General features: G+C 41.4%; 1 protein-coding gene across 1 annotated transcript in view; it reads right to left on the bottom strand.

The window, feature by feature from the left end:
* Positions 1-19,981, bottom strand: part of adam12a (ADAM metallopeptidase domain 12a) — a 68,130-nt gene that overhangs the window by 8,103 nt on the left and 40,046 nt on the right. Inside the window, exons 7-17 of the mRNA XM_078279844.1 lie at positions 17,533-17,598; positions 16,909-16,980; positions 16,294-16,463; positions 15,550-15,634; positions 13,511-13,659; positions 6,503-6,680; positions 3,814-3,903; positions 3,491-3,686; positions 3,296-3,404; positions 2,401-2,599; positions 760-837 (exon numbers count right to left, since the gene is read on the bottom strand). Of these exons, the coding sequence (XP_078135970.1) occupies positions 760-837; positions 2,401-2,599; positions 3,296-3,404; positions 3,491-3,686; positions 3,814-3,903; positions 6,503-6,680; positions 13,511-13,659; positions 15,550-15,634; positions 16,294-16,463; positions 16,909-16,980; positions 17,533-17,598 (1,392 nt within the window). The remainder of the gene's footprint in view (positions 1-759; positions 838-2,400; positions 2,600-3,295; positions 3,405-3,490; positions 3,687-3,813; positions 3,904-6,502; positions 6,681-13,510; positions 13,660-15,549; positions 15,635-16,293; positions 16,464-16,908; positions 16,981-17,532; positions 17,599-19,981) is intronic.

Genomic DNA, 19,981 nt, shown 5'->3' with positions numbered 1-19,981 from the left:
CAGCAGGGTAGTGTAGAGCAGGTGAGGGCTTCTTTCCAAGGCAACATCTTGATCTAATCTGTGCCTGTAGGGGTGCCCTATCTCCAAAAGGAGCAACAACATTTTATTTCTGAGTAAAACAGTCCTTAGAGCTTTATAGATATGTCTTAATTGGAACTGGACAAACAAATGTGACCGTATTATATCTGGAGACGTTTCATTTTAAGAGACCGTAAAAACAGTTTCCTCTGTAGCTTTGATGAAACTTTATCAGTCACAGTCAAAGCCTCTGGTACCTACCAGTGTATTTCATCGAAATACCACACATATTTTTTCTCAAACAGGATCAGCCGTAGACGTTTGATGGCTGGTATTTAAGAAAAATCCAATATCCATGCTCACCAGCTCAAAGTCAAACTGCGTGTCATTGCTCCTAGTGTTTGGCCAAATAAAGCCTGGCCTTCAGATTTCAACACAGTTTTTTGGGACAAGGACGAAAGTATGATGGATGGCACTTAAAGCTGAGCATAAATGAAGCCATTATATCTAATTGATTGAACCTTTCAGCATCCAAAATGATTGATTGCAAGGCATTGTAATGGCACCCTAGCCACCGTATACTGGTCATTTGAACAAATTACTGCCAAAATGAGCTTCTGTGTGAAGGAGGAATGGGGTATTAACAAAACAACTAATCTGGGTGGGGGACTAATTTGAGATAGACAGCTATCACATCAGGTCCTGACGTCACTGAAATAGGATGAAAGGTGCTGTACTCACCCCTTGACTGCTGCACTTGGCTGAGCACTCATGCACACCAAAGACACTGATATTCTGGCACCGACGATTCAGACACATCTGAAGCACACAAAGATATTAAACATTGACAGGCTGAACTAAAAAAGCAGATTCAGTAATATTCTAAACTCTTTAATATTTTAAAGGGAAAAGGCCAACAGATCCAGCTTTCTATTTCTTTTAATTTGCCACTGACAAACCACTTCAGCTATAAAACAGCAAAGCATGAAATATAATTAACACTGAGTTTTTCACGAATGTTTTAATGTGGCTTTTTAAAAGTTATATGATGTGGACTGTGAGCTCCTTTTAAGGCACCACACCCAAATATATCCAGGCTGAATGTGAAGATGAACTTGGCAGCACTGGGTACAGAGAGGAATGCCAGAACCCTTGACAGATGAGGGCAGAGGCTGGATCCTCTTTAAGGGTGGAGACTCAAAGAGAAAAACAGTAAATTAGACTAAATGGAGCCACAGTATCATTGAAGTGACCAATGTCTGACTTGATGACCATTGGAAGATGCCGAATAGACTGAATAATGGCACACACACCCTGAAGAACCTCTTAGAAAGTCTTAGTCATGGCCTGTCACTCCACATCACTTTTTCCACTCTTATTTCCCAGAATGTCTTTTTTTACAGATAGCTACCATTGCTATATAGCAGTGCTTAGAGGTATTCAAATCCTTCACCTAACTGTCCCATATTGTAAAAAGTGAGATTCCATGTCTTTTTTTTAATTATAAAGCAGGTCGAGGTGCTAAATAAATACTGCAAAAGTATCAAAATGTTCAATCCACAAAGAAATGCACACAGCTCATATTCAGAAACGGTGCCTTTAAACTGGACAAAATCAATTCTGTGCAGAAATGCAATCTAAAAAATTCCCTCTTTGTGGTGCTATCTCTAAACTGAAGCTCAACAAGTTATTACTGTCTGGGGAAACACAAAGAGATACTAAAAGGTTTTATTTTAAAGGGATAGGTTAAGTATTGAGAGAAGGAATGACTACAGCAACCAATAAGTCATTTAATGTACATATGGGCAGGTTGGTATTGTATTAAAACTGTATAAAATGTCCTTTAGGTAAAAGTAGCAATAAAAAATACTCCATTACAAATAAAGGTTTACAGTCAAAATTAGTAGAACAGAGCACAGAAGTCTTACCAACAAATGTACTAGTATCTATCTATATATCTATATATCAAATGTAGAGGAACTCAACATGTAGAATAACCCCTCTGATCTTAGACCTTTCTAACATTCTTGCTTGTCTTGATTTACATATTTTTTCAAATGTATTTGTTTCTATTGGGTATGTTTTCTTTATGTACTAGTTACTAGTTAGGACCAAATGCTTCCTCGTGGGAAACAGTTGGGTCTTTGTAAATTATAGAGTGTGGTCAAGACCTACTCTATTTGTAAAGTGTCTTGAGATAACTCTTGTTATGATTTGATACTATAAATAAAATTGAATTGAACTGAATTAGGTATAGTACTTCAATAAATGTACTGTTACTTTCCACCACTGCTGATGAGTCAGTTGTACGCTGGATTGATTTGTATGTTGCATGTGTGTCTCTACTGGCTGTATTTAACCGTCACAGGCTTCAGCACTCACCAGTCCATCTCCACACTTGGTCCCCGTCAGGACCAGGCCGGGGTCGGGCATGTCGTCACCCAAATAGACATGTGTGCCTCTGCACAGTATCCTTCCCCCTTCCTGCATGGGAATGTTTGTTTCTATGGAAACAGCGTTGGTACCAATTACTGGGCGGTTAGCTCCTCCTTGACACTGGATTTTGCCACATTTAGCATCTCTGTAAACAGAACGAACAACAGGGGGAATAACAATGGGATAATTAAATAAAATGTCAGTGTTGTCCCAAATGTGTATGGATGCAATTATTTTCTATTTCCATTTATGTTTCTCACTCTTGCTGTCCAATTAGGGAAAGTGCAGCAGAGGCAGTTTATTTTTGGCTGTTTTCAGACGACAACCTGAGAGATTTTATCTGCATTTCACCAAGTGACTATGTAACCGTCAATTAGGGCTTGCCTAGCCAAGATGAGAACCAATAAGTATTTACACTGGTTAATGTGTCAGTTATTTTTTGGATTAATAGTTTAGTCTTTAAAATGTCTGAAACATTATAAGGGAAAGTACATCCCAGGTTGTCTGAGCTTGAAATCATTTTTTTACTGGTAAAATACCTCAATATGTGCTATTTAAAATTATATAAAACAGAAATGCAGCAACTTCTCACATTTCAGAGGCTGGAACCAATTTGGCATTTTTTCTTTTTAAACAATTATTTGATCAATCAACAGATGTTTTATGTTTCAGCACAAGTCAAATTACATCCATTCTAGTCTCTAGCATTAAAAAAGTCCAGTCCATGTAAGAGTGTTCAGTTATAGAGTAGAGTAAGCACAGTATATGCCCCACAATGCATTCCACAACTGACATACAACGAAATGCATTTGTCAGTTTCTATGGGAACGTCAGGTTTTACCGTGCTTCACATTTGGCAAAGGAGCCTTTGGAGTCCTTGCCACAGTTGCCATAAGGGTCTCCTGCTGAGTTGACCCTTTGGAAGCAGATGCCTGGAGCTGCCTTTGCTCCTGCAAAACACAATGAAACACATTAAAAAGCTGGCGACCATCACTGAACCATTCACGCGTAGCCAGGAAAGGGGCCTTCCACATACCTTGGCCCCACAGTGTGATGCATTGCTGCTCGTGAGTCTGGCAGATGCCGTTATAACAGTAGCCGTCCACATTTTGGCAGGCATGGCCGTCGTGCAGGTAGACGTTGGAGGGGCAGTGAGGGCTGCCGCCAGTGCAGAACTCAGGCAGATCACAAGAGTTACTGGATTCACGGCATGGAGTGCCTGCTGGCTTCAGCTACACTCAAATGTTGACAGCAAGACAAAGACCCAGAGTGAAGCTTAGAGAAATATGCGGTGAGCTTTATGTCAAGATGTGCCTTAAAAAAACTATGTCATGGCTGGCTAATCAGGATACATCCTACCTGACAGTCCTGGCAGCACTGTCCATGTGCACAAACAGCATCCCCCTTCAGAGTGCAAGTAGTAGCATTGCAGCACGGATTCACACATTCCTTCAGATGGAAAATAATGGAAAAGGAAGGCAGGCACAAAAACGTAAGTGAGGGAGAACAAAAGTAAAGAATAACTCAGCACAAAAGAGATCATATTTCACCTCAGAGCAAATGCTCAGACTTTGTTATCAGAGGGGATGCAGCCCTGGCAGGGCTGTATTCCGTAGCCACTAAGAACCCTGGCAGAGGAAAGGAAACAGCAGTTTCTAGTTCTCTAAAAACAACGTTTCCATCTGACAGGACTTACAAGCTCATTCAGAGCCCTGGAACCATGAGCTGGACGGTGAAGGAAACAGAAAAATGAGGAGAAGAGAGAAGAAAAGAAGGACACAGCAAAAACAAACAAAACAGGTGAAATATTGTGTAATCTAGACAATTTGGTTAGAATCAAACAAGAAACTGCCAACAGGGTAGGCAAAATACTATTTGAACTAATATAGCAATCAAGCCATTACATCAGACACAATCTGTCCTTGAAATGAGTAAAAAAGACTTTGACACCAGAGATTCACAATGACGGTTCTTGAAACTAGACTTTTTTTAATTCAGCGTCATATTCTAAAACAGTACTACAAAGATTCTGAAAAGACCCACATTCTTTTGCTTATTCACGTTAGGCTGAGGACCTTCACCAGTTGTAACACAGAAATATTTTCACTACCCTCCCCCAACTAATTACACAACATCTGTGCAGGTAGGAGTAAGTAGTGAAGAGACTCACAGTCAAGAATCAAACCCATACATGCTACTCTGTCATAACATGAGGCTTACTCAACCTATTTCAGGAATTTTCTGAAAACAATTGTCATTTTCCTCAATACTAGTGTAGCAGTCTGCCCAAGTTAAAGCTGTAGTGCGTAGTTGCTGTCGCCCCCATGAGGAATTCTAAGTAATGACAACAACACTGTCGACGCATCCACATGATACAACTCTTCCGTGATCTCGCACGCGCCCCCCTCCCTGCCCTCCATGCAGTTGCTAGTATGCAAGAAGGACACGGAGGATTAAAAAAACATGATGGACTCTTCAGAAGAGGTATTTATCTTCACTCAAGCTTCTGCGCGGGAAAGTCGGCAGACAACACCATGTTCTAAACATAGCCATCCTAAAAATATAGAGAGGATCTCTATATTGATAGAGAGCTGATAGTCTTAATTAGCTTTGTAACAATTCATTTGGCAATGGCTTAAATGTAACGGACGCCCATTAATATCAAAAACGTATGCACTAAAGCTTTAAACCAGAGAGACACACATTTATCTGTATACCATCCCTGTAACATTTAGCATCTCAGTGTCTGTGTCATTTAGCCTTTATAATGAGCCATGCCCTGCACCAATCAGCAACTGTATGCCTTCTGATATGGATTGAAGCTAGCATTCAATCGAGGCTCAGCGCAGAAGATGTGTCTGCATATATGCTTGTGCATTGTATGATCTCACACTGAGGCAGGCTGACTGAATCCTGGAGGTTCAGCTCTCTCCGTTTTTCCATTAAGCAGCAGGCAGAACATACTGTACAGCCGAGTGCAGTGAGAGACTCAGGAGGAAGTAGATGGACGGAGCTGGCAGGGGACACAGCTGACATGATGGGCCTTCCAGAACTTCTTTCAGCCTGAAAACCATTAAGGGCCTTTCCCATGGTCCCCGAGGCCAAAAGAGGCAGAGAAGTCATGCTGAAAAGTAGCAGCCTGTGATTGTTAGGAATAGGAACCAGGCTTTTTAATGAGGCTTTTTAATGGTAGAGAGAGGTGCTGTCTGAGCACTCTGATCTGGCTTGGGCTGGCATGACGCTTCTCAACTCTGTGAAGAGCGTTATTATCGCTGCTGGCCCAGGCCTGCAGAGCTTACGTCAGTTCAAGTCAGACAAGTCCACTTTCAGAGTGACCCCGGCTAAACCCTGAGAGCACAAAAAGACTCGCTGAGCATAAAGGTGTAAACAAATCCCGAGAGACAACAAGGCATTCTCTCACGTAGGCTATATAATTATAATTATCTAATTCAAAATATCCTTCCAAATCATAATAGATGTCTCCATATTTCATAATTCTGTTATTGTCAGCCTGCCTATGCTGATTGTCAGCTGCATCATGATTAACTGTTTTATCATACCACAGTGGCAGCAGTTAGCAATGTGTGTCACCATTACGTATGTGCTTGCCAATGCAGATTCATTTAAATAATTCACCGGCTGACAGGGCGAAGCTGTCAGCGATGTTTCCTCTCAGTGAATTGTATCACGATCAGACAATCCTCCTCCCAAACACCTCCTCAGTGCACAGAATGAATAAATTTACACTCATATCTCTAAGCTTATTTTCTGAAGATAGTGTTTGAATTACGAGAGCTGTGCACCGTTAGCTTTGAAATCGAGGTGAACAATTTGTTTTTACTTTGGGAAATATTAGTTTGTGTCATGCTTCTGTCAGGAAAAAGCTACAGAAACACCCACTAGCGCTTCTGTTTATTTCATTTCTCAAATATGAAAAACATGATTAACAATGACTTATGGGTGGCAGTTAAGGCAGAGATTTCAATTTTGATAAAAGGGCTGTTAAACAAGAACGCTGACGAATTGTAGGAGGTCTATATAGTCTCACCTCAAGTTCTCCACAGTCACACTCCTCTCCCTCCTCCACGTAGCCGTTGCCACATTTTTGCCCACCGTAGAGAACCTTGACCTCAGGCATGTTGAACAGACACATCCCGACACCCTTTTCAAAACTGGCTGTCAGGTCCTTCTTGCTGCAGCTGCTGAACACTGTGGGGAACGGGTACCTGTGAGAAACATATTTTGTGAGTGACAAAGACAGAGAGAGAGGAGGAAGACAATTGAGATCCCCCACAAGAGGTCCTCTTCAGTCTGATGTAATCAGTGCTAATTGCTGCTAATCACAAAATCAATTACCCACTAGATCTCTGCAGCCCCTTCAAAGCTCCATTAGCATGCAAAAAGCACAGGGCCCCAGTGACGTCTCCCTCCATGGGGAGAAGGAGACCTGATAAGGCATATTTTATGAGACAGGGAATCATAAAAAACTCAAGCCAAAATGTGCTTCCTTCGCAAGACTTGCAACACCTATAAATTTGGGAGAAACGGGGGATGGTGTGTTTTTAATATTGTTTTTGGAGCGGACAGAGAGGGTGGTCTGCTCCATGGGGAAAGCACACAGCCCATTTCTCTGATAATATAGTGTCTAAGACTGTATTTTGTTCTCTCTGTCTTAATAAAAGAAAGCACCATATGAGGTTTTAATACCTCCGCCTACACCATAAAGGACAGCTTAACAAGGCCAGAATGGGTGAATCTGCAATGCAATATTCACACTTATATCTGTGCACACAGATTAGTTAATGTATGAGACAATATGTGGAAGATCCAGGTCAACTTAGATGCCGAAATGTTTCTTTTAACAGGCACAACACACTCAACAGATGGAAGTCAGTAGACGCAGTCAAACCGCATGTTTGCTCGTAAAACCTTTGTAGTCATTCATTTTAATGATTTTTTTATATGAAATGTGTCCAATTCAGAGTCGTTTACAATTCAGAGCAGCATGGAAAGTGCCTACAGAGTAAATCAAACACAGGCCATATATTCAGTCCATAATGTACTGTATTCTCCAAAATGACAGCAAGATAAATTGTCTAGTTAGCTTGTGAAGTGTTTCTGGTCTGGAACATGACAGGGTTGAAAAGGACAGCAAACATGTCATGGTTGTAGCACAATTGGTAATTCCTACACATCTATATAATAAGCATATTTCAAGAGGAGCTTGTGCATAAGGCCGATTCATACACAGCCTGAGCTGCTGTGGCATCAAGTGGTAACTGGGGTACCTCATATAACGGTCCTTGGCAGCCTGTAGAATGCAGCTCATTGAGGTGTTTCAAGTGATACATAAATTTAAATGTGGTTTCAATTTGTTTTCAGCTGAGCCTTAAAGTCAGACCTATTGGCTGTATTGATGCAGAAGCTGTTAAATAACCACTTTCTTCCTGGAGTTTTTCATCTCCGAGAAGGAGGCATTTCTATGTAGCTCAGTGTCGACACGTCTATCAAACAGGGTTTTTTCTCTGATTGGGTTTCACATCTGATACGGCTCTAAATATGTCATGACACTATGTGAATGTTTTGACATGACCTCATTCTCAGCTTGCCTTTGATTTCTGTCATGTGAGGAGGCGGCTTACATCAGCTCCTGCTGCTGACCCCCCTTCCCAAACACACAACCTGCTGCTCTCTAATGTCAATACTATCCAGAGGTTGTGTTAGGTGAAAGTGGAGTACCTCAAAGCAGATCTCTGCACACTCTGGATTAAAGCAAACGACCAGAGTGGATTTGTAATGACATTAAATGGCAAAAGGAAAGAGCAATAAGTAAAGCTGTAATAACAGCCATTATTGCGCCCTCTTTTTCCCTTCCTCCTCGCTGAGCACCTCAGGGGAATTTGCTATGATGAACAGCTGTCAAGGCTGCTGTTCAACAGGCAGGCCACTTCCTTAGCAACTGCTGTTGTTGATTTCCTCTTTGCCCCCAAAAGCCCGAGCCAAAATTGCTTGCTCAAGTTGCACACCCCCTGTTTTGCTGCATTCAACTCCATGAACTCAGCCCTGTTTTTCAGTTACAAGCCCATGCAATCCATGACAAACACTCACATCCCTGAGATACATGAGTGGCGCAGGATCCAGCTGTTCTTTATAAGAGGCAATACAGAAATAATTGGTCTACCCTGCAACAGTGTGGGGGTGGGAGAAGGAGTAATGGCTGTGAAAATGCAGACGCACCGATGAATTACAGTGGATGGTATTTAGCAGCTGCAGGCCCAAGGGTAAGTAAAGCAGTGCCAGGGCTAGTCACGGTGGGCACATCTGGGGCTCATGGCGAACTAAAGACTCTCTAGACAACCACTAGGGAGTCTGGACCACCACCTCAAAAGAAAATACCCACTCTGTGACCTTCTGGCTTCTTCTTATCCTGTTCTTGCTTAACAAAGGATGAGCGGTGTACACCTCTGCCTGGTCTCTATGACTGCTCTTTGTTCTGTCTCATACTGCTGCATTGTTTTCCACCTCATCGTGCGCCACTTCCACTATGGGATCAATTATTCTCTGTCCTCTGTGTTCTTTTGTCCATCTCTAACCTACAGTCAGTGGTTGACATTTGGCTCCTAAGCTTCAGAGGTAGTGCAGTTGATGGTTGATAAGAATGTAGCAATCACTTCAATTAAGCTGCAGTAATGGCCAGACAGGGCTTTAATTGATCTGTGGGAGGTCTGGTGAAAAGAAATAATTCCCAGATCTATTACAGACCCATATGATCTGCCCCACACTCTCATCTCAAAGCCCTGCTGCTACTATAAGGGGGTAGATGAACTGTGACAGTAAAGACTTAGAGAAGAAGTCATCAGTAATAACATAAAAAAAGAATTAAATGGAATCTCTGACAATTCACAACCAAAACTGCATACATTTCTTTTGGCTTTATTCCTTCTGTTCTGTCTCTACTTTGCATTGCCCAGCTGTTTGTCTGACCAACCTTTTCAATCTTTTTTTTTTTAAGATTATTTTTTGGGCATTTTTAGGCCTTTATTGACAGGGCAGCTGAAGAAATGAAAGGGGAGAGAGAGGGGGAATGACATGCAGCAAAGTAGGTTGGAGTCGAACCGAGGCCCGCTGCGTCGAGGAGTAAACCGCTATACATGAATCAGTTAGATCAAACTTTTCAATCTAATTTAAAGACTCCAGACTTTGGTCAGAGATCCAGAGAACCAGGAAAATTATATTATGTCAACATATTTTTGGCAATTTAAACTTTCTGCATTGCTAGATGACACTCCATTAAAATTATGTGGTTATTCAGTGTGTGTTTAGTGTTGAGCATGCATATCTAAAAAATCTTTTACAGGTGAAGGACTAAAAAACCAAATGAAACTAAAATACTAAATTACTACTTTTAATTACTATTATCTACTAAATTAAATGTATTGGGAGCAGTACAGTCTGCCTTCAGTAATGAAAAAAGATACATTTCTTGTTAAAATGTTGCAGACCATCATTGAATCCAAACCTATTTCACCTGCGATAAGAATACTCTTAAGGCGAAGTAGCACATTAATACACAGAGCCCTTTAACCCAAATTTTGCTGGGCAGGACTCTCTCCTCCTAGCCTGTCAGTCCTTGTGGTTCAGATCACACAGAACGCCGGGAAACCCATCCAGCACATCCTGCACAGCCAGTTCATGTCACATCTTTTCAGCCATAAAACACTGATCGGGCTATGAATCAGATCTGCCGGCCGTTCCAATGACGCATCTGCCAAAACATTTTTCCCCATCCTTGAGAACGTTTGAAGAGAAAATATAAATTGTGGAAACACTGATTGTGACCCTATCTTCATTCTGCTATCACAGTTTTATAAAATTTTTTGAAGACAGATCTTCTGGCACGAATGTGAATAAAGGTTCATTCAAACCTGACTGTGACAACTGTAACTATGACAACTATTTCATACTTGCTTCAGTACTTCAAAATCACAGGTGCTTCACAACACAAATAAATATTAATTTTATGGTTTCCTTATAGCATGTAGAGCCTACGCTCTGGGCGATGACATTAGGTAATATGATCTGTTGTGGCCTTTGGTGCCTGGCAGTCTGGCCTACATAGATACTGAAGAGCATTTTCACATTGATTTCCCTATGGACCCAATTAAACAAGGCATACTAGAAAGTTCCCGTTCTTCAGCGGGGCACAGGGCACATTTCCATGGCACTCTGATTCACTTCCTGTGATTCCTGATTATTTTATGACAAGGGAAATACATCAATCTCTGTCTGTCTGTGAGTGCGCCCAGCAGTCATCATTTGACTCAGGGCTTGATGATGGGCTGTGTTTATTTTCATGATATACATTTTATATACAGTATCATGGCATTTGTATGTCATCTGTATATATCTGGAAACGAGCTTCATGACACAATTCAGAACTTTTCTTCAGAAACTGCCGAACTGTGGTTTAGTCAGAATGCAATTTGCACTCTGACAAGAAGAAAATTCCTTCCTTTTACTTCTTTAAGACTAGAACTGGTGGCCGGGCTCCCTTCTGTCATGCTCACATGTCTCTCCGCCCGGAGTCCATTTACACTGAATACCTCACACAGGCACCAATATTGTTTCCTGGCAACTGTGGTAATAAGCCACACTTTATTGATGAAATAACTAAACAAGAGACTAAGCAAGAGAAGTGGACCAAGCATAGAACCCTGTGGAGTTCCTGATGTGTATGTGTGTATGTGTGTGTGTGTGTGTGTGTGTGTGTGTGTGTGTGTGTGTGTGTGTGTGTGTGTGTGTGTGTGTGTGTGTGTGTGTGTGTGTGTGTGTGTGCGTGCGTGCGGTTTAAGCAGTTTTAATCACAAAGGATGGAGACACCAGCCTGTTCTCATTTAGAGCTAATGGGGACATAGTGGGATGGATGGAGAGGGGGACGCGACAATTGACCGTGACCAATGTGAGCAGGAAACAAGCAGTGCTCTGTGCGGATATGCAGCTGGCACTGGAACATCTTGTAGTTTTACTGCACCGCACCACTTACCCCTAACCCCCCACCCGCACCCCAGTATAATCATGATGAACTGGATCCCATTATCTCCAGCAGCAAGGCCAGCAGAGCTTGATGGGTATAACATTAGTGACAATGAAGACATTCCTGTACTCTATTTGATTAAAATGAAAGATCAATCAAAACTGCAAAAACAAAACTTCTCAGTGAGTGAGTGTAGGCGAGTTACGCCAGTACTTTCAATTATTGAATGCAGGGGCCGGTAAACAACGGGGCTTTTGTACCAACTCATCCAAGTCCTGGCCTTGTGAAGAGGCATTTTGTATAATCAACATTGTGCTTTAAAAAGAGCTGGTCACCTGCCTGGAAACATGGCAGTCAATGCTATAAACTAATTACAGTAGCTGCCGGGTGATGAACAACGTTCAGGGGATTGCAGCAGAGCCTATGTGTGTGGCCACACGGCATTTAAAAGCATGGAACTATGAGGGGCTTGAGCTGGACTCATAGCAGATGTAGTACTGCCTCAGGCAGAGAGTGTATGGTGCTGACCTGGAATTAACCGAGGAAGCAGAATGAGGCAATCCAGAGTTCTTAAACATCCTTATTTAAATGTATTGCTTCCTTAATCCAGGATTAAATAGCAGAGCAGAAATATGGAGCAATAAGGAGGTGTAGAGGGGATTATTTTTTTAAACCAAGGGCTAGATCTTTTCTTTATTTTGTCAAATGGAATGAAAAAAGCACAGTCTCTGTGAAGAGCAGAACAAAAAACTATAACTATAAATATTCATATGTTATATATTTCTCACTAGCCTATGTTTGGTAACAAACTACATTTTTTCACATTTAGAGAGGTTCGTCACTGCTATATTTGACTTCAGACAGACTTCAGATATTTTAAGGGAGAGGTGATACATTTTCCCTACATAAAAACTGTATAATAGAGCTGCAGAGATTTTCCAAAATTAAAGTTGCATGTATGTAAGAATAGAATCACTCTAACTGGCTGTGAATAAAGAGGAAAAGGAGAGAGCCAGGGAGAGACAGGAAGAGAAAGAAACTTTCTTGCTATATAGCTCGTATTTCTTGCTCTTTATTTATGTGTTCATATTGTTGCCAAATTTAAGATAAAGTCCTCGACCAGGGATACCCTTAATCATGGTTAAATATAAATCTACATCTTACTGCTGTGTTGTTTTATGAGTCTATAATCAAGAATAGTGTTACCCTGTTTTTAATGGGTCTGGTCCAAACCAAATACAAAGGGATGTTTCCAACATAAACCCCAATCTGAGGCTCCCATAGACCACTAGACCTTGAGTTGGAACTGATACCCAATGCTTCCACCCTGAGCATCCCAATCCCTCTGCTCGGCCTAAGATGTTAAACATTACAATTCATAGTGAGCAGCTATAACTACACCTCTGTCTTGATATATTTTTAGATGCACGCTTTGACAACAGACACTTTCTGCTCTGTTTTTTAGTCTATTGCAGATCAGCTTTATTGTGTCAGGATAAGTCAAACTGTACCGTTTTGGCAATGCACTGCCACCGAACCATTGGTTTCCCATTCTGAATGAGTCATATTGCCTTAGGGCATTAGAACAGCTGTTGCATCTGACATAAACCCAACGGCCCAGCAGTTCAACAGCATTATTTGCTTACCGCTCGATAGACAATAAATAAAAAATGGAGAGCATGTGGAATAAGGTTTACATTATGATCACAAACTAGGCTCTTTTAAGCGACACTCACTGTATTTAATAAGTTACTGAGCTAATGCAAACTTAATGATGGCCTTAACAACATGATGATGCATTTCAGATGGTTTTGGAGTTAGACGTCATTTGTTAAGCCGTACCAAAAGCGGCCTAACTGCAGTGCACTGCAGCAGTGAATTACTGCACATGTCCCAAGGCTAATGAAGGCAGCTAGCTGAAATAAAACTCCCGCAATCTTGGATATTGCATTATGAAGTAAGGAGTCAGCTATCTTGAAGATCTATTGACTCTTAATTGTCGAGATAGAGGCTGTGACTCACCCGGTGGAGGGAGTCATGATGCAGCCTCCACGATCCACGGTCACCCTGCAGCCACACCCCCTCTCTGGGGTGTCATGGTTCATTCCAAAATTGTGTCCGAGCTCGTGGGCCAGAGTGACTGCAGCACCAAGGGGGTTGTCCGAATGGTCCTACAATAAAAAAGATCAATCATGTAGAAACTGAACTTGCCATTGCCTCTCACCAATATTTGGTCTAAAACCTCTTTACTTTATAAGTCCGATTTATCAAGTATATTTCTAGTCTGGACATGATGCTACAAGCAATGTCTTATGATAAAATTAGTTCAGTTTATAGCTCTGATGTAGCAAACAATAGCTAATTAAAAACAGACGTTTCTGATTACATTCTCTAAGGAACATAACAAATAATAAAAAATGTATTGCTAGCCAAATTGTTATTCCCCACAGGACTTACTGGAGCAACATTACTCAAAACAAGTGAGTGTAATTGCATATTGCTAAGATTAAACAAACAATGCTGTTGGATCTGTGCTTATCAGAGCATTTCCTCTGCTCGACATTCTGGCACTGAAATGAGAACTGAAACAGCAGACTGCGGGCTGTCACCTTCAGCTTGCTTGGCAAACTTTGACAGAGCCAGATGTGGTACTTCATCCGCACAAATAAAGACATGTGCCCTCCTCTGAGCAAAACTAGCAAATGGGTTGAGAGACAGAGAAAAACTCTCAAAGGACAGCTTGAAAATCACACAGCAAGCAAAGATAACAAAACAGATAATGCTCGAGGATGCACTGTGAAGAAGAAGCTACAGTGACACAGAGTGAAAGCTTTGTTGGCTGAGGTGCCGAGATTTCCCGCAAGGTGTGTCAAACATGAACACATGAAGAGGCCGGATAAATAAGCTATCAGCCCTTCATAAATGCAGAGCTGTGTGTCAGAACACCTTGCCTTTGGAATCTTCCGTCACTGTGCATTATTCAGTAGCGCTGTGCAAGTCGAGCTCAGACTGATGAACTGCTCTGCTGGGGGCTTTTGAAAATAACGGTCATCATCAGCTGTCAGCATAACTGCGCAGCCTGGACTCATGCAAAGAAAAGCCTCTGATTCTGTTTCCTGGAACAACCAAGACACCTTCACTGACTGATGAGGCTGAAGCACTATATGCCACTGTCTGTGTTTCGCCACACCAATGACATTAATGTCACATTCAGGGCTGGTAAATGGATATTCCAGATGGTTTGAGAATGGATGTTTAGGATTTTTTTTGAAATAATGAGACCCATAAGAGAAGTTGGCTAATAAGTTCAAAGGTACATTGTGAATGAAGGGAGACAACAGGGTCGTGATTTGCCCAGCAGAAGAGTCTGCGGTTGGAGGCTAATCCTTTATGTCTCTGACCTGATGTATGTAGAGCTCTATCATAATGACCAAGTCCTCACTTTACCATCTGGGAGGACAAAAGTAAAGAACCATCTGGGGACTAGCTGTAAGCCTTACCACCAGCCAGCCAGGCCACAAGACAAACAGCCACTCCGGGACATAAAGTATAAAATAATAGCATGACTTGCGCTAATACAACATGACTTGTGCACATAGTATAGGGTTGCAGTTCTGCAATGGGTGATTCAAGCGGGGATATGTGGTACCCTTAAATTCACTCATTTGTTGCACCTCATTAAGAAGCAAAGGTTTCCACTCGTGTAATCGATACACACTCTGATTTATCAGCACTAAGTGGAGGGTACTATGCATACCAACTTGGCTTTCCCTGGAAAAAGACTCAATGATGTGTGTGCCCTTAAGTTAATACAAGTTAATATCAACTCTGGAATCCTTAGCTCAACCCTTACACAAGAGACTCAGGGGAGAAATATGAGAGCATTATGTCAGACAGAAGGGAGGTGGAGAGTACCAGGCAAAGAGCGGAGGGCAGGAAGAGGGAAATGATAAAATAAGCTTGCTCTCCTTTCTGGAAGACAGAGACACACTAAATATTTCATTTGTACTCCTTTGCTTTAGGATGGATTAAAGGCACATGGAAAGAAAAGGTTTATGTACCATGACGATTCCTCCCGACTGCTCTGCTGTGCACATACTCATGATGGGTGCCATACCAATGGTGGTGCCCTGGAAATAAACCCCACTAAAGGGGAGAAAACAGAGGTTATCACATCATCAAACTTTAACTGTCAATCTCATAACTTGTTATGCAAATTAATGGACTGACTGACCACCTGAAAGACAAACTAATTCTAAAAACTCCTGCCCCATCTCCTTGTTAAACTCTGTTCCTCTAGCATATGTACAGTACATGAATAGGTTTAGCCTTTCTGTAAAAGTAAATACAAATATCTGAGTTGTTCTGTCCATATTCACTGGTAAACTGGTCTCTACATCTGTACTGGATAATAAACTTTACAAACAAAATATTTTTTTGAGAGAAAGATGTGTATTTTGTTAGCATTTAGACAGCAGTCTGCATTTTGTTAGCATCTCATGAGGATTTTGCAACTGTATCATGAGGTAGGAAATCCAATTTGTTTTTCCGGAAACAAAACCGTGTCTGTTCCACATGGTAGGGTACATTTGAGGGTAGCTCTAAAGAAGAAGAACAACAACTCATAATACAAAACATAATATTCAATTTAGCTTGGGGTAAATAAAAGACCACTCCAAAACTATTATGTACCATTCTCTTATTTTGTGCTCTCAAAATGTTTGGAATTAAATCATAACTCTCAATTAGTAACATGCATTGTGGAACACAACTATTACATGTGTATGCACCAATAGCAGATCTACCTGATTAGCTGGGCGTTGTCATGAGGCTTCTGAGGCAGCAGCTTGACTTTCCTCCAGTCTAGGAACTCGTGCAAGGTGGTGAACGGGTCCTGGGTGATGGGGCACTTGTCCACATCACTCCAAACCTCCAAGCCCACCAATGCCACACGGATATTCAGAGCCCTGTAGAACTTAAGGTTGAGGAGAGGTATAGGAGAGAGAGATGTGTTTTTAGCTTAAGGGCTTATGATCCGTCTCTCCGAACATTTCTGTTACTCTCCTCACTCTACATTACCTATTAAAACACAAATGCTATACAACGGCCGCTTAAAAATGACGAGGGGCTCTGAACAAATCCTCAAACATTAATCAATGAATGACTTTCCATATAAATAAATCATGTTTCGCTTTGGTTTTATGGTTTTGGTTTTATTATTTATTACAATGCCACCCACGGCATGTTTTATCAAAGAGGGCCTCTTCACAACATTTCTCAGCCAAGTTATGGAATTGATTATCCATTCATAATCCAATCAGCCTCTGCTCGCAGGTCGGTTAATACCCCACAGGCTTGATACGACCTCTAATAAATCACACGCCTATAGCACATTCCCACACTGTTGATTTGATTGTTACCTTGTCCACGTAATTGGCGATCTCAGCCAGTCGCTGCTTGACCTTCTCCATGTCCTTGCCTTGCTTCTGAAACTGAACAACACAGGCACAATAAAGCAAGGAGAAAAAGAGGTGATCCGCCCTCTGGAATGTTTATTATCATCAAAGGCATTATTTGGTACATATCAACACGGCGTCAGCTCGAGAAAAGTTTTCACAGGGTGTCATGTTAATTCCACTGGCGCTCATGCTGCCACTGCCATCATCAAAGAGCTCCTCAGTGGAGCTTTGGGAAATGAGATAACCTCAAACCACCTTGTCTTATATGCAGCATTTACTCACTGCTCTAAAGCACGTGATATACATGTCTCATGTCACTTTCTTCTCTTTGCCTTCTTTAAGGTCTTAAGTCTGAGATTTGAAATACTTCAAAGCACACATAAGGGAAGCCTATTTGTCAATAATGTTTGCAGAGAGATGTAGCTGGAGATGGACAGTGAAATGGATGAGGAAGTGGACTCATCAGAGGCAGAGCCCTCTTATCTATGTCTCAAAGGGATGGAGGGGCAGCTAAGTATGTGACCTCTGAGCCAATTTCCTGTGGAATTCAGAAGCAGAGGGTGAAGAGGTCGAGACGGTGCTTACCTCTCTGTTGTCGGCCACAATGATCAGCTCCACATATTTGGTCGTAGTCTGGACGTGGCGTTTATGCTGCCAGGGGTGAGTGAAAAGGGAATGGAAAGGGAATAGGTTGGTGACGAGGCGAGAAAGAGCATTAATAGAAGAGGAAATAGAGGGTGGTAATAACAAAGTTATAAACCAAGAGATGAAGAGAGATGAGGAGAAGAGAGAGGAGAAGAAGAAGGACATTAGGAGGACACACTTAATCGCAGCTTTCTGGAAAAGGGCAGCCTAAAATTAGCAGTTGGCCACGCAATATGGCTTTTCACCTGAACTACACTCTACACAAACCAAAGCAATCAGCTACACTTCACTTCTGACCCAATAAGAGCTGCTAAGTATGTTATCTGATATACCTACCTCAGATAACATTCTCTACTGGAACCAGCATATTAACTAATAAATCACTGTTTTTGGACAATGCTGCCTGCACTGTTGGCAGTATACATATACATATATTTTTTTTTCTCCAAAATTCAAAGAGCATGTTATCTACTCAGTATTGATTTATGTGACAACTTCACAGTGATTCTACAAGCATTGGAGTACAGTGGAGTTAAGCTAATGAGCATATGTTCAAATTGAAGCAAACGCAAAGGAGTTTTCAAATGTCATTTGTTGTATATTTATCTCTTTTGGTGTGGTCAAAGATAGTCACTGTCCAATCTCTTTGGAATTAGTTGCAATGAATTATGGCACCAACAAAAAAACACATGCTGATGCAAAGCAGGTATAATGTTTTTTCACGTTTATCTTAATTTAGCGTGTTGGAATTTACTAATTATCACTAAACACAAAGTACAGCTGAGCTTGATGGAAATGTCATTAGTTTTGCATGTATTTCGTCATAAACCAAATACTGGACAAACTAAGATTTTGACCTGATGATGGCTGGAAGAAAAGTACCATTAATGTTTCAACGAACCGACTGACATTGCCATGCAGCTATGCGGCCAGCATGGCTAAAAAATAAAATGATGAAAAAGATAATAAATAACAACAAATTTATAGAAAAATCAAAACAATTGAAAGAATGTATAGGGAAATAAAAGTAAAAGAGAGAGTATAGAGCTGACATTGTTTTGGGGCTCTTCCAAACCAAGACAAATACAACCTCTGGCCATGGAGCAGATGCTGCTCTCAGACTGTAACTCACTTCGACCACACAACGAGCTAGGATCTGTCTCACCTGCACACATGCACACAAGCTCGGTCTTTGCACAAATACACACGCAGATCAAATACTATCCTGCTGGTTAAGCGTTCGGCCTTCACTCCATGGCCCACTTTCAACCTGAGCTTCTTTATCCGTGCTGCTGGCCTGGCAGCCTGGATCCTCTTTGCTCTTATCTGCCTCCTCCATAGATAAGCCAGGATGGGCAAGTGTGCTCTAAATGTACCCTATGGTGATTACCAAGTCTCTTGGGGGCCACTGGAGACGACACACACACACACACACACACACACACACACACACTATGTTTAATCAACTCAGTGAAGAGCATCCCTGTTCCTGAATAGAATCCGATGAGTTAGAAATATATAGGTGAGACATATTTCACAACACATTTTTTCTTTGTCTCTATAAAACTAAAAATACAACTGGAAAATTGGAAATATTGGTTTCTGCATCCAACATAGTGGATGTGTAGAAAATAAATTGACTTTTAATATATCTTCAAATTGTATCAACAACCCCCAAAACCCTAAACTTCACATACATGTTGAACACAATATTCCCCCTCTTCTTCCCTCACTTCCTGTTTTACACACCACTTCTGCTTCAATATCAAATAATTAAGGTGAAGAAACACCACCTATCTGTGTATCTCTTTGCATTGACTTGATAAATCAGCCGTGTTCATTCTCTACTGTCATCTCCACCAGTCAGATAGAGATCACTGGAGTCTGTTTTCCACGTATCAGCGCTCGTCATCTTTAAATCCCTATTCCCTCTAAAGACAGAGACTCCCTGTGACCATGGTCCTCATGACTTATTCCTCTGCTCAGTGAGGTAGTAAGGGGCTGAGTGTAGGGTGTTGGATGGAGATGGGGTGGGGTTTTAATAAAGCAATCTTTTTAATTCTAGATGGACAGGTCCTGCTGAAGGCATGATGTACAAGGCTGCAGTCTGATCTCACTTTTGGAGCAAACGGTGTCACTTAACAGCTAATGTGCTTTTCACAGGCATTTATCAACCCTGGCTGTCCATACATTCTAGATCACGAATGGACACTGTTAGATCAGATGGAAGGAATGAGTGAATAATTCAACAAGTAGTAGCTTCTAAAAGATGCGAACAGGCCACTTGCCAATATTTACATTGCAAATTATCTTTTTAAGGAGGGTAAAGGTGAGTAATGTTTTATATTCTACACAGTTGGAATCACCTTTCATTAACATTTGAGTGACA

Source organism: Sander vitreus, chromosome 21 (assembly GCF_031162955.1).
Source record: "Sander vitreus isolate 19-12246 chromosome 21, sanVit1, whole genome shotgun sequence".
NCBI classification, from domain to species: domain Eukaryota; kingdom Metazoa; phylum Chordata; class Actinopteri; order Perciformes; family Percidae; genus Sander; species Sander vitreus.
The sequence above is the reverse complement of the archived record's forward strand: the minus strand, read 5'-3'. Positions and strand labels throughout refer to the sequence as shown.